General features: G+C 44.8%; 1 protein-coding gene across 1 annotated transcript in view; it reads right to left on the reverse strand.

Annotated features, from left to right (window-relative positions):
- Positions 1-3,489: 3,489 nt before the first annotated feature.
- LOC130390283 (slit homolog 2 protein-like) overlaps positions 3,490-16,069 on the reverse strand; it is a 38,602-nt gene continuing 26,022 nt past the window's right edge. The window contains exons 4-6 of the mRNA XM_056600144.1: positions 7,439-7,510; positions 4,442-4,605; positions 3,490-3,638 (exon numbers count right to left, since the gene is read on the reverse strand). Of these exons, the coding sequence (XP_056456119.1) occupies positions 3,490-3,638; positions 4,442-4,605; positions 7,439-7,510 (385 nt within the window). The remainder of the gene's footprint in view (positions 3,639-4,441; positions 4,606-7,438; positions 7,511-16,069) is intronic.

The following is a 16,069-nucleotide window of genomic DNA, read 5'->3' on the forward strand; positions in this document are numbered from 1 at the left end:
GACATCTCTCTCTCTCCTCTCTCTCTCTCTCTCTCTCTCTCTCTCTCTCTCTCTCTCTCTCTCCTCTCTCTCTCTCTCTCAAAACTCTCAATCTCTCAATCTCACTCTTTTCTCTCACTTTTATCCATGGTGCCATTGGTGACATCAGATACATGTTTAGATTGCAAATACTGGGGTTGGAAACCTTCCAGCACAGAATCCAAAACACCCAACATCCTACCTTAAAAGTTAAAAGCTTATTTTTTTCAAACAAATGGCCGATAGAGAGGAGAAGATGACACTGGAAATATTGCTGGTCTTAACGATGATTGTTAATTTATTGCAGCTGGTTTGAGGGCCATAACTGTTCTATTCCTGTTTCTGTAAATCCCTCCCTGTAGAACACAATGTCTGGAGAAAGGAAAACAGAAAGCAGTATCATATTGGGAAAAGCTCACAAACAATACAACAAAATTGTCATCCAAGCATACACAGGAACCATCCCATGTTGGTCCATGGGATGGTTCTAAGGGGCTAGCAAGGATACTGTTTCTCCCCAGATGACCTGACGTTCTCAGTTCTCGTTCTCCTTTCATATCATCACCCAAACATCTCCTCTCTCCTCTCTCTCTCTCTCTCTCTCTCTGACATAGTGTTCTCTCACCTCCTCTCTTGCTTTTGATGTAATTTTTCTTTTGAATTACGGACAACACCACACACACACATGCACACATGCGCACACACACACACACACACACACACACACACACACACACACACACACAACACACCAACACACACACACACCAACACACACACACACACACACACACACACACACACACAGTGTTTTTTATTTCACTATTGATTGCTCCACCTTGTAGGTTTATTTTTGAGGGCAGTTTCTCTGTTGCAAAGCAGCACTTACTCATGCTAATACTGCCGCACCGGTACATAGGACTATGCTTGTGCCACTGCACCAGTAAATAGTGCTTTGCTTATGCCGCTGCATCAGTTCAAAGTGCTACACAAATACTATTGCTCTTGTGAATAGTGCTATGTTAATACCCATGCAACACTACATAGGACTTTGCTTATGCATTGCATCAGTGTAAAGGGCTATTCTAGTACGGCTGCACCTGTTCAAAGTGCTACGTTTATACCACTGTATCAGTACATAGTGCTATGCTAAACTAATATCAGTGGGTGCTGTACTGCAGCAGTGCTGTAGTTCAATGCTAATACCACCAAACCATTATTTCAAAGCTATGATGCTGTAGCAGTCAACATAGACAAGCATTATATCGTCAAAAACCCTGACAAGCAGAGAATATGTGTAAACTACAATTGCTGCATGTGACACGCACCCCTCACAGCATAGCGCACACATTTACAGCACACAATTCGGATGCACACATTTGCCCACGGTTGCAGTTTTTACATCTATACCGGCATTTTGAGGGCACACACATACACACTCACACACACACACACACGCACACACACGCACGCCACAACCACACCCACATACACCACACACTCAGGGGGAATTGAATTTGTTTCCATTACAGTAAGTTATTGCTGCTTGACTCTAATAGGATAATGTATTGTCAGCCTGTCAATAAGCAAGGCATTTCTTTGCTGCTGCCAGTCAATGTCAAGTGTGTGTGTGTGTGTGTGTGTGTGTGTGTGTGTGGTGTGTGTGTGTGTGTGTGTGTGTGTGTGTGTGTGTGTGTGTGTGTGTGTGTGTGTGTGTGTGTGTAAGCCATGGCTTACACACACACACACACACACACACACACACACACACACACACACACACACACACACACACACACACACACACACACACACACACACACACACACACACACACACACTTGACATTGACTGGCAGCCAGCAAAGAAATGCCTTGCTTATTGACAGGCTGACAATACATTATCCTATTAGAGTCAAGCAGCAATAACTTACTGTAATGGAAACAAATTCAATTCCCCCTGAGTGTGTGTGTATGTGGGTGTGTGTGTGCGTGCGTGTGTGTGCGTGTGTGTGTGTGTGTGAGTGTGTATGTGTGTGCCTCAAAATGCCGGTGTAGATGTAAAAATCTGCAACCGTGTGCAAATTTGTGCATCCGAATTGTGTGCTGTAAATGTGTGCGCTATGCTGTGAGGGTGCGTGTCACATGCATGCAATTGTAGTTTACACATATTCTCTGCTTGTCAGGGTTTTTGACGATATAATGCTTGTCTATGTTGACTGCTACAGCAGCATAGCTTTGAAATAATGGTTTGGTGGCATTAGCATTGAACTACAGCACTGCTGCAGTACAGCACCCACTGATATTAGTTTAGCATAGCACTATGTACTGATGAAGTGGTATAAACGTAGCACTTTGAACAGGTGCAGCCGTACTAGAATAGCCCTTTACACTGATGCTATGCATAAGCACAGTCCTATGTAGTGTTGCACGGGTATTAACATAGCACTATTCACAAGAGCAATAGTATTTGTGTAGCACTTTGTACTGATGCAGCGGCATAAGCAAAGCACTATTTACTGGTGCAGTGGCACAAGCATAGTCCTATGTACCGGTGCGGCAGTATTAGCATTGAGTAAGTGCTGCTTTGCAACCGAGAAACTGCCCTCAAAATAAACCAACAAGGTGGAGCAATCAATAGTGAAATAAAAAACACTGTGTGTGTGTGTGTGTGTGTGTGTGTGTGTGTGTGTGTGTGTGTGTGTGTGTGTGTGTGTGTGTGTGTGTGTGTGTGTGTGTGTGTGTGTGTGTGTGTGTGTGTGTGCGCATGTGTGCATGTGTGTTTGTGTGTGTCCGTAATTCAAAGAAAAAATTACATCAAAGCAAGAGAGGAGGTGAGAGAACACTATGTCAGAGAGAGAGAGAGAGAGAGAGAGAGAGAGAGAGATGTTTGGGTGATGATATGAAAGAGAACGAGAACTGAGAACGTCAGGTCATCTGGGGAGAAACAGTATCCTTGCTAGCCCCTTAGAACCATCCCATGGACCAACATGGGATGGTTCCTGTGTATGCTTGGGATGACAATTTTGTTGTATTGTTTGTGAGCTTTTCCCAATATGATACTGCTTTCTGTTTTTCTCCAACATTGTGTTCTACAGGGAGGGATTTACAGAAACAGGAATAGAACAGTTATGCCCTCAAACCAGCTGCAATAAATTAACAATCATCGTTAAGACCAGCAATATTTCCAGTGTCATCTTCTCCTCTCTATCGGCCATTTGTTTGAAAAAAATAAGCTTTTAACTTTTAAGGTAGGATGTTGGGTGTTTTGATTCTGTGCTGGAAGGTTTCCAACCCCAGTATTTGCAATCTAAACATGTATCTGATGTCACCATGTCACCATGGATAAAAGTGAGAGAAAGAGTGAGATTGAGAGATTGAGAGTTTGAGAGAGAGAGAGAGAGAGAGAGAGAGAGAGAGAGAGAGAGAGAGAGAGAGAGAGAGAGAGAGAGAGAGAGAGAGATGTCTGGACTTACATTTCAACGGTGGCCTCGGGCAGGTTGGCAGGTATGTCGGTGAGACCCTTACGTCTGCAGTCCACAATGTTGTTGTTACAGCTGCAGCTGGCCGGACACACAGCCAGCTGGGGCACACAGGTCCTGGGCTCTGATTGGGCAGGACCTGCAGCAGGTGAATGGCGAGCATGTTTTTTTTCCACACACAACAATTTCACATTTCACATTTATAATTTGCGATCATCAGAAAAAATATTTATACCAGTGCAGTCATTCTCCAAAGCAAAGACAAAAAGGGGTAAAAGTCAGAGATAGGACATTTTATTTTGTGTATATGTTGTCCGTGTTTAATGTCCACACACAAACAGGTCGACCGGTTTGTGCAGGTCCTGGCCTGTACAGTGCAATATAGGTCCTATAGGGTGGGGGGGCGGCGATAACGGCCACAGGGCCAGTTAATAACATCCCTCCTAACTGATTCTCTTCTGGATTCAAATGAAGCGAGGAGCCGCTGTGCTGCCCGACCTTGATAGCGCTGCCGCGGTTAATCTTAGCCGCTGTTAGCCATCCACCGCTAGGCTTAATGTGAACCACTATAAAGACACTGGCAGGTATACGGCGCTGTGTTCTGCTGATGCCAATTGTGTGTGTTTGTGTGTGTGTGTGTCAGTGTGAAGTACAGATAGAGGAGATGTGTTTCTGTGCGTGCACGTGTGTTTTTCTGCAACCGACAGCTTGTGCACCTATGCGTTTGGGTGTGTTTTTTGTACACACTTATCCCGACCTCCAGCTGTAGTAACTGTTATCAGAAGCCCAGTAGGCGGTAAGCAGCAGTGAGAATTAATGTTAATGTCTGACATCTTAGTTTGCAGGCATCTGCTCTGAGGTCAGCTGAGTCACATAGCTGTGTGCTCACTGGTTCGTTTGGTTTGATGACAGGTAATGTGGTAGGAAAATACAGTCACTCACCGTTGCAGACAAAGTCCTTCTTTAGTACGTCGGGTACGTTGAGGCCTCTCATGTTGGCAGGCGCCATGCATTGGGTGAAGGGAGCCAAGCCCCGTCTTGCTCTGAGCCAATCAGAGAGCCAGGAGAGGTGACAGTCACAGTGGAGGCTGTTCGAGTGGAGACGACTTGACGAAAGGAGAGAGAGAGAGAGGAAGAGAGTGAGAGAGAGAGTTAGATAGGACAGGTTTGTGTTTATGTAGTTAGTGAGCGTATCTGGGTTCTGCGTGTGTGTGTGTGTGTGTGTGTGTGTGTGTGTGTTTCTGTGCGTGTTCCATAAACCTGTCACCTTTGGCAGTTAATGTGACAAATGTAGGCTTTTTAAATGTGGCTTCAGATACATGTATTGTAAATCTAATTCAAACCAGATAAGATATTGCTTTGTGTGAACCTTGCCTGCTTCAAACGTACAAACACACACACACACACACACAGACACACACACAAACACATAAAAACGTGCGTGCACAGACATGCACGCACATGAACACACTGTATTCGGCAGTACAGCCATTTAAAAAAGGTGACATCCAATAGATGGAAGGAAAGAGAGGGCTGAGGAGAGAGATGGTGGCTTAGATTACGATGAAGAGGTGGAGAACACAAGAGTTTGGGGGAGCGAGAGAAGGAGAGAGGGAGAGGAATAGCGGACGGGGGGAGATGAGGACAGACAAGAGGAAAAGTGGAGGGAACGGGCAACAAGAAAAGGGACGGTAAGAGACTATTTTGTGAGGTGTATCCCGCCAGGCCGGCTCCTAGTTCAGACGAGAGGTCTCAGTGGGTAATAAAGCAGGGGACAGATCCTGTTAGGGAACCGAGATGGGCTCATTGATGCTAGCAGCAGGGGCAGCAGCTTTTATGCAGTCTTTCCCATTATCAATCCAGTTTATAGTCCCACCCCTGCCAGGAGATAGCCACGTCCCAGCCCACCCCCGGCTCTGCCTTAATTACTGACAAGTAGGATTTGAATGCCAGGCTGAATGGAAACGAGCAGGGGGTTGAGTCGAATTCAGTGCGCGTGTGTGCGCGTGTGTGTGTGTGTGTGTGTGTGCGTGTGCGTGTGTCTGTGTGTGTCTGTGTGTGTCTGTGAGATTGTGATTGTTTGTGTGTGTACTTCACTGTGAATTATATGTGATTATTTGGGCTCAAGGGTGTGTGTGTGTGTTGTGTGTTTCAGATGTTTCTTCCTAACAAAGCACACACACAAAAACACACAGGGGGTCCAATCATTTCATATTTGTTGGAGGTTCTAAATGTAAGAAACCAAGGGGGGGAGTATTATGATTAACTATGACAAAGAGCGAGAGAGAGAGAGAGAGCGAGAGAGAGCGAGAGAGAGCGAGAGAGAGAGAGAGAGAGAGAGAGAGAGAGAGAGAGAGAGAGAGAGAGAGAGAGAGAGAGAGAGAGAGAGAGAGAGAGAGAGAGAGAGAGAGAGAGAGAGAGAGAGAGAGAGGTTCTAACAGGGACAAACCGATTTATTGGACACCTTACAAACGACGCACACACACATACACACACACACACATGTACACGAACACACACACACACACACACACACACACACACACACACACACACACCGAACACACTCAGTGTTTGTGATTGATACGTAAATCCGGGACAGAATGCAGCAAGGAATTGATTGGATCAGTTGTTATTTTAAAGAAAGCAACAAATTCCATTCCAAATTCAGAAACATCTGGTAGGAAGATGAGAGGAGGAGGAGGAGGAGGAGGAGGAGGAGGAGGAGTAGAGGAGGAAGAGGAAGAGGAGGAGGAGGAGGAGGAGGAGGAGGAGGAGGAGGAGGAGGAGGAGGAGTAGAGGAGGAAGAGGAGGAGGAGGAGGAGGAGGAGGAGTAGAGGAGGAAGAGATGTGGAGAAGACCAGGAGGAGAAAAATCAAATAGAAAATAGCCCAGGACATAAACAAAGAAAAGACCAACACAGAATAGAAAAGAATAGAACAGAACAGAATACAATGAACAAGAATGGATTTAAATTAAATGAAATAGAATAGAGCAGATTATAATATAATAACAGTACTATAATATCAGTATAAAATAACATAATTGAACAGATAAAAACAGATGAAACAAAATTGAATTGTTTGGAAAAATATAGAATAGACAGAACAGAATAGGTGGAGAAGTGCAGTGGTCAGAAACAGGTCTGCAACCAGGGAAAGCTACATATCCAAGCTACAGATCCCCTACTATGGCTAGCGCTACGGCGATCTGCTGAGCCACGACATGGAATATTGGCGTCTGACTCCCCCGGTACTGAACAACATCACTACAATCCGTCTGCGCTGAGTCAGAAACAGGATGTCGAACGCTGAACACCGTGTGCTGATGATGCTCGGTGTCGTTCCGACTAGCAGCAGCTCGGCACGCCGTCCCGGCAGTCACTGGGAACACGTGCTCAGAAAGGGGTGGCTGAGGGGAGGGGAGTCCCACTAAAATCGCTGGTGTGCGGTCGGGTTGTGCTAACGTCTAGGGACTCTTTGTTTTATGTGTATATATGTATACTTTATATGTATAGCTGTCCAACTAGCCTCAACGGGCACTTGTATGTGCGCTCGCGCGTGTGTGTGTGTGTGTGTGTGTGTGCGCGTGTGTGTGTGTGTGTGTGTGTGTGTGTGTGTGTGTGTGTGTGTGTGTGTGTGTGTGTGTGTGTGTGTGTGTGTGTGTGTGTGTGTGTGTGTGTGTGTGTGTGTGTGTGTCTGTGAGACATTAATGGTCACGGAGTTAATCATTGCCATGGAACAAAAGATAAATACTACACTTATTATGATGACGAGATTGTTGCACACAGGATGTGTCATGAGTTATTTTGTGTGCATCGGTTGTGTGTGTGTGTGTGTGTGTGTGTGTGTGTGTGTGTGTGTGTGTGTGTGTGTGTGTGTGTGTGTGTGTGTGTGTGTGTGTGTGTGTGTGTGTGTGTGTGTGTGGTGCATCACTCACAGTGTCCGCAGCTTTGGCATGTGGTTGAAGCTGGACAGCGGGATGAGGGTGATGTTGTTATTGTTGAGGGTGCTGGATCACGAGACATAGAGAGAGAGAGGGAGAGAGAGAGAGAGAGAGAGAGAGAGAGAGGGAGAGAGGGAGAGAGAGAGAGAGAGAGAGAGAATATGGAAAAGGGAGAGAAAAACACGTATTGTTAGAAAAATGTTCTTGTGCTGCCAAAGTTTGGTTTGGTGGTGAGGCAATGACGCATGACTCTCCAAAACATAGGTTCAAATCTCCGTCAGCACCTTCCCCTGGAACTGATCAACCCAAGACAAAGGGGAACGCACGGATTGGAATATCACTGCTGTCAAATAGAATTCAAACTCTTTTGGAGTTCACAGAAACCAAAAGGTTCAATTAACCTGTTTGTAAAGTAAAGTACACAATCAACGTTCCTGTTGAAAGAAATCTATTTAAAAGTTACATGAAAACCTTGGAAAACGAACGAGAAAAAAGACAGAACACACACCAAGTAGCTACTACAGCAACAAAGACACACAGTGGCAGAGGAACACACTGCAGAACTGATGATGTCCCTATGAAGTGGTTTAGACTGTCATCATCCTGACCCCCATGAACTGCACTTCTTCCCTTTGTCTCGTTAATGCGCGTCACCTGTCACTATTCTTCCCATGATGTATAACTTCCTCGGGATTTCTGTCTTTATTTTGGAAGAGAGCAAACCAATATTATTGTTTTTGTTCTTTATTGTTCTTATTTCTGTAACTGGCTTCACCCTCTGCTCTGAGCCTGACATTGACGCACACGGCAACCCACTCATACACGTGCACGCACGCACACACACACACACACACACACACACATACACACACAAACACCCCAACACACACACAAAAGCACACTATTTTCAATAATATTGTCTTTCCCATCACAAGGTTATTTATCTGAATAATTTAGGATATCCATCTCTCCAGCTGGACCTCAGTAATTATTGGCATAGTGCTGTTAAATTTGTTTACCAGAAGCGACAACTTTGGGGTCACAATGGTACAACGTTTATCTTCTAATACGAACCACAAGACCAACAGGGTTCCTTTGTGTATGGCCTCCAAAACAATAAGAAACGAACCCAACTAGTGCAACCAGCTGTGCCTTAACCATAACTCCCCCTCCAAAAAAATAGCCATGTTTTTACTTGACTGTTGATCTTACTCGCTTGCTTTTAACATCTCTATTTCTTTCCTTCTTTCTTTTCTAGTTCCTTCCTGCCTGCCTGCCAGAGTTGCCTCCACAGCCTTGGTGAAAAAGATTGTGTTTCACTGCTTTCACATGCACAAACACACACACACACACACACACACACACACACACACACACACACACACACACACACACACACACACACACACACACACACACACACACACACACACACCCGCACACGCACACGCGCACAGGTCAGTAGAGCTGCCACAGTTAGGGCTGTCAGGGGTGATTCCACACAGTATATATAATTTAATTGTGGAATAACAATAATTTCCCTCTGCAATTTCCCTGACCGTTACCCCCGCCCTTCCACACAGACACACACACACACACACACACACACACACACACACACACACACACCCTGGCATCTGGTCGTCCCTGGCCACGGTTCGTCGAAGATAAACTGCGAGAAACATTATTTAGAAATCTGCAGATTTGTTTCATACTATGGTCACCGCGTACCAGCAGGGTAGGTTTACAGACGGCCGGCCGTGCTGGGATCCTAACCAAACATCTGACCTTCGTGGGAACACCACTGGTCATTATGTCGATATTCACTCTCTTCTTCCGTCGACGGATGGAGGCTTTTTGACGTATGCATGTGTCTTCCCGGGCGATTTCATTGGACATTGTATTCGCGTATATTTGCATAACACGATGATTGGCCGACGGATCACGTCGCTGCCTGAAAAGCAAAACAAATCTCAACTTCTTGACGCAGGCCACGGAGCCGACAGAACGGACAGACCCACAATGCATTTTGAGAGCCCCACTGCTCTCAAAGTCAACGAGATCAGTCAACGGACGGATGTGGGGTGAAAGCGGCTTTACTGATGAGTTATAATAATTTGTATAGCAACGGAAATTCCATGAGACCTTTCTTTGAGAAACTCTTTATAAAGCGTTTTTTAGCAGAATAGGTTTTCTAAGGTTTTAATGGGACTGGTATGAAATCTTTATCTAAAGTGTTTTATTTACGAATATACTGTAACTAATAATATCAGTATTATTGTTGTTATTAATAGTTTAATTTAGAAATGCAACCTGACTCATAGTACCAGTAGACTTAGCAGTATAAGTAGTTGTACCATAACAAATCTTAGTGAATGCAGTCGTAGTAGTAGTAGATGTTTCAGTGTCAGTCAGCTTTGTCAATAAAACATAAGGCAGGCTTTGTTCTCTATTGAAAATATCATTAGCCAAAAAGAGAAAAGGAACTGCTCTACAGGCTCTAGTCAATACAGTTTACCAGCGGTGCACAAAGATCTATTACGATCCCTCTGATGGGGAATCAGAGAGTTTAATGTCTGCATCACGGATGCCCTTTAAGAGCAATTAAAACCTGGGTGTCTACTTCCTAAAGCCCAACAAATCACTTTAAAAGACAAGTGCCTCACATGTGTAGCTGAAAACGTTCAGCGGGATTGTATAATTGCAGTCCCGGCAATCTATTGGATGAAGGCGGGTTTCCCAGACGTGAGGATGGAACAGTCACTGACCACTGCAGTTCTGTTGCAGCAAGAATGCATAGAGTGCCGTCAGCATGTTTGTGTGTAGGTGTGTGTTGCAGTGAAAGGGTATTTGCAGTCAGTGATGGACGACCAACAGCCAAACCCACCAGGGATGTGCTATTGAATGTAAATATGTGAATGTGTTGCTATGTTAGTGTGCGCTTGCGTGCGTGTGTGTGCTGTCTTTAGCAAAAGGATGGGGTGAAGATGCTATCGGATGTGTCTCTGCGGCAGCTTACACACCAAGGGTAAAAGGCTGACTCGTCAATCTCCTACCGCTTGGGCACACAGACACCCTCTCACACACACACACACACACACACACACACACACACACACACACACACAGACGCACACACACACACACACACACACACACACACACACACACACACACACACACACACACACACACACACACACACACACACACACACACACAGACGCAGACACACACACAAACTTGCTTTTAGACTCTTAAATGCACAAGTACTGCTCAATAATCGTGATAAAAGTATGCAAACACGCACACACACACGCACACACACACAAACACACAAACAACTACTGACACTTACACCACCAACACACAAAAACAAACACACTCGTACACACACACACACACACACACACACACGCACACACACCGGCACACAAACACATTACACTAACATTGATATGTTGTTAATTTGGCGTTAAAGACTGATAGATGTCTGAAACATGACCCTCTTAAACTACACATCCGCACTTACTTAGAGGGAGAGAGAGAGAGAGACATATAGAGAGTGTGAGAGAGAGTGTGAGAGAGAGAGAGAGAGAGAGAGAGAGAGAGAGAGAGAGAGAGAGAGAGAGAGAGAGAGAGAGAGCGAGAGAGAGAGTCGGTGCACACAGAGTATTCTACCTTATACCTAATTCAATCAATAGGATTCATGCTTCATATGCACACACTTGAATCCATCTGGCTCAACCACTGGCATACAGTCTTGGTACATACACACACACAGTATTCCTTCTGTTTCAACCAATGGGTCACAATCCATAAAAGAGCATCAGGGCTAAGCCAGAGCAGTATCTTTTGCCGGACATTTGTTTTAAATCATTCATGTAGAGGAGGTACTATTTTATATTAGGATTAGAATCTGGAATTGTGAGGTACAACCTTTAGTGTTCAATAATTGTGGATCATTTAATGGAGGACCCAACCTTTCCTGTAGGTTTCCCCTCCCTTTGAAAAGGGCAAGCGAGTGTGCACCTGCTCTTATTAGCCTCCTATTATGACCAATCAGCCGTTACAGACAAGGATCGATAGGCTGACAGGATGTCTGAATTACTGCAAGCACTGGAAGCAAACACAACAATGTATTTTATGAGCATTAATTGACCCATGAGGACGGCTCGACTCAATACAATTATACTGCACAGTAATCACAGCCATGGGTTACAGAACACAGAAACTGCTAAAAACAATGTGTGGCCCCTCATTCATCAAGGTAAGAGCCCTTTCCTTCTTTTGGTGGGAAGCCTATGGAGCCTTCTCTCAGACCCTCTTTCAGATCTTAATTATACTAATTAGCCTTATTATCCCTAAAAATCTATGTTTTTAATTTGTTTTCTTTTTTGAAGAGAGAGAAGAAGGAGAAGTTTCAAGTGTTTTGAGAACTTAATACGTTATTTCCGTCAGCCCCAAACCAAATAAGGTCTAACAGATTAACTGAAAACCCAACAGCGGTCGGATAGAGATATATGATTAGCTTGAGTCACAGGCGGGAAAATACGTGAAGCAGATTTCTGTTAATACCCTTTGCATTTAAAAGACCACAGAGGATTTCTTCCAATTTGTGGAGGAAATGAGTAGGAAGCTCCCTGTATTGTTTTCGATTGGCCTTGTACGCTATCAGCTGCAGCATTCACAGCTCTATGGGCTCCTCGGATTCATGAAATATAATCATGGAACACTCTGAACTGTGTAGGCTGTTTTGGGCTGTTTTTATCAGGCCCACTGCAGGAAGTGGCTCCTAAATAAATAATAAGGTAATTACGACCGTATTCCTCGGTGACATCTCTCTCACAGAGATGATAATCGGCGTGACTTTTGCTGCTTGCTGTAAACAACAGGGCGGGGGAGCGGGGGGGGTTTTGGGCAGACAACGACATTTCGAAATGATTTCAGGAAAGGGGCTCCAAGCGAAATTAAGTCTTCACGACGGTGTAGATCCAAATTACATTTTTTTCATCTTGTTTTCAAGAAATGTGCAGGAAGACTTTTAATCCGTTCACTAACAGTGAAGGGGAAAAGAGGCAAGTGATGCTCGATGCTCTGCTGCTGATCGCACAGAGGAAGTCAATCCATCTCCCGCAATTTGAATTGTAAACGCCTCGTAATCAGGTTCAACCCCTCACACACACACACACACACACACACACACACACACACACACACACACACACACACACACACACACACACACACACACACACACACACACACACACACACACACACACACACACACACACACACACACTACAGGGGACTGATCCTGTGCATCGCATGGCACCAGGGCGTCCGTCTCAACAGGCTGATGGCCGCTGGCAGCCTTCGTTTAACCGGTTACAGGCCCGGCCTGGCGCCTTCAGCAGTAAATGTCACTCGATATGATTAGCGATTAGCGGCGCATGTGTGAGCCTGGCAGGGTGATTAGAAAGGTATTGATCGGATAAAGAACGGTAACAAAGGGCACGTGAAAGAATGACCTGCTGGACGGGCGGAGAGACACTTTGAGACCAACAGACAAATAAACAGAAACACTTATGCAATTAAAATAAACAGTCCTAAAATGTTGAGAAGTAGCAGGATTGAAGTAGGCTCTATTTTTGCGATGTTTTATTCCATTTATACATCAGGGACAGAACCTGATTTGCCGACTTCCCTTACCCCCATTGTTCCATCATGCCACATTATTTTTTCCCCCCATCATTTAAGTGATGAAGTGCATTTCGACGTTGTAATGACGTACTCGTGTCAGTCAGAGGTGCAGACTGTTGACCTAACAGGGGCCCCGGAGGGATCTAGGGGGGCTTCTATCCCTCATGAAGGGCCCTCAGAGGTTCTCATAAGAGTCGTTTTACAACTTTAGCGAGGAGCAGAGGGCGACCTGCACTCTAAAGCCATTGCGTTTCCTCCTTGAACCAAGCGTCTGCTCAAGCCCTCCTGACAGCTGCCATTAACTCCTTCAGCTCTGGAGGAGGTGGAGGCCAGGTGGGGCTCTCAAGAGATGGACGACATGAGGAATTTTCTGGATTGCCTGCCAGTGGGGTCAGTGTGGAAAGATTATAACGTTGCGAGGCTATGTTGTTCAAAGTTCAGGGGATGAGAATGTTTTTCTGCAGCACACACACACACACACACACACACGCACACGCACACACATACATACCCCCCCCCCCCCACACACACACACACACACATCAGTGCAATAGTGGCTGGTTTTGTGTGTGTGAGTGTGTTGGTGTGTGGATATATGCTTGTGTGTTGCTGAGTCAGAGATTCACGGAGCCTTGAAATGATCAGTGACCTCAGTGTCACTCAAATGACCGTCCTTCAGCCACACGGGACTGTCTACCAGACTGTGTTTCTGTGTGTTGGTGTGAGAGAGCCTTTGTGTATCTGTATTAGTGTGTGTTTCTGTTTGTGTGCTTGAGTCTGTGTGTATGTATGTGTGTAAGTTTGGTGTGTGTGTGTGTGTGTGTGTGTGTGTGTGTGTGTGTGTGTGTGTGTGTGTGTGTGTGTGTGTGTGTGTGTGTGTGTGTGTGTGTGTGTGTGTGTGTGTGTGTGTGTGCGAATGAGTAATAAGTGAGTAGGTAATCGTAGTGTTCAATCGACCCGTGCTCGACCCAAAGCACTACACATCCTATAAAGCCACTCGGTGCAGCTATGTAAAAAGCTTTCTGACCCTTTTTACTTACCATAGCACGGTTGGGCCTGTTTGGATCCCTCTCAGGGTCTCTTAGGGTCCCGAAGGGTTTAGGGACATAACCGTGTAAGGGCTTTCAGCTGGGAGACACTCTTATTGAAGAGTTTCCCACGAGGATTTTAAACGCATTTCCCTAGTTGCGGTGTGTGCGTGCCTTTGTGTATGTGTGTGTGTGTATGTGTGTGTATGCTTGTGTGTGTGTGTGTGTGTGTGTGTGTGTGTGTGTGTGTGTGTGTGTGTGTGTGTGTGTGTGTGTGTGTGTGTGTGTGTGTGTGTGTGTGTGTGTGTGTGTGTGTGTGCGCGGGTCTCACTTAATAAACTCTCTAGTGTTTGAACAACAGAAGGACCACACTTAACTTAACAGACTCACTCATCTCGGGTAAAATTGACATTTCTTTACTGTTGCCATTGGATACCAGCCTGGGAATAACTCAAAATACCACAAAAGGGTCAGTCCAATTAGTGATAAAGGTGTCGAACCATCTACATCTTCTGACTCTTTAATAGCTGCCGTTAAAAAAAAATGTTATTTGTATCATTGTTGAATCATTGAGATACACAGAAGCAGCACAATTGTTGGTCGGAAGAACTATGATAAAAGGTTGTTTGCTGAAGGCTAGAATAACGAGTTGGCTTACTGACATGTTTCGGCATTGTTTGAATATCTGAAATATTTGTAACAGCGTCCAAATCTTTTTGTGGGCGGATGAGGTCAAAATGTTCACAATTTCACATTATATTCTAATAATATTCTTAATGGCATTTGTTTCAGCCAATTCACTCACATAAGTCCACATGTGTATGTGTGCATATATATGGGTCAAGTGCATGAGAGGTATGCAAAAAAGGCACTAATAAACTCAGAAAATCAAACGAGAAAGAGGGAGCGAGAAAGAAAGAAAGAGAGGCCTGTTGCTGATTAATTGTGTGTGAGGGTGTGCTATTAAACATGCTAGGATACAGTGTTGGCATTCTGTGACATTTCCTTATCTGTCATTACTGGAACCTGAGACAATAGTGATGGATTGTTACATTAACTGTGACAAAGTGAGAGAGAGGCAGAGATAGAGGGAGCGAGAGGAAGAGACAGAGACAGAGAAAGGGAGTGAGAGGAGAGAGCGCCCTAAGGTAATTGTGCGTGGGTCAAAGTGCTGCTACCAGCTATCCTTCCTCCCTCACCTGCTAATAGTTTACGCAGTGACTTGCTCTAGATCATCATGCAGGTCTCTTTCTATTGTCAAATTTCTAAATGATCTGCCAGGACTCGTTCCTCGACTCGTTCCTCGACTTGTTTAAAGGTTTAATACCGATTTCCTGTTTCATTACTCCCTCCTCCCTTCTTTCTTTTTAACAACTCAGCTGTCCATCTTCTTCATCTGTCATGACACCTTACCATATAACAGTCCATCTTCTACATCTGTCATGACACCTTACCATATATGGTGTGTGTCCTTACGTTATAAAAGCTTGGTGGTGAGTTGTAATCACAAAGGTACTTGCTTGAGATCACTCTTTTTTCAAATAGGCTTTGTAATTTGTGTTTTCCTCATTATAATGTAATAAAGTTACATATAATATCAAATTGTATAATAATATAATATGTTGCAATGAAATCGTTTTATTCCAGTGCTTTTGTTTTGTGGTCCACTAGGGGAATTTGCTTTTAAATTAAGTGACCTCTCCCTCCCTCTCTCTCTCTCTCTCTCTCTCTCTCTCTCTCTCTCTCTCTCTCTCTCTCTCTCTCTCTCTCTCTCTCTATCTCTGTGCGGCTGTGTTGGTAGGTTGCTGGCTGACTGCTGGCAAAGTGTGAGCCAACAGTTCAGCCAAACCAAAATCCCTTGACAGCAGAGGACCGTGGTAGCCTGCTCTCTC

This window comes from Gadus chalcogrammus, chromosome 10 (genome assembly GCF_026213295.1).
Source record: "Gadus chalcogrammus isolate NIFS_2021 chromosome 10, NIFS_Gcha_1.0, whole genome shotgun sequence".
NCBI classification, from domain to species: Eukaryota; Metazoa; Chordata; class Actinopteri; order Gadiformes; family Gadidae; genus Gadus; species Gadus chalcogrammus.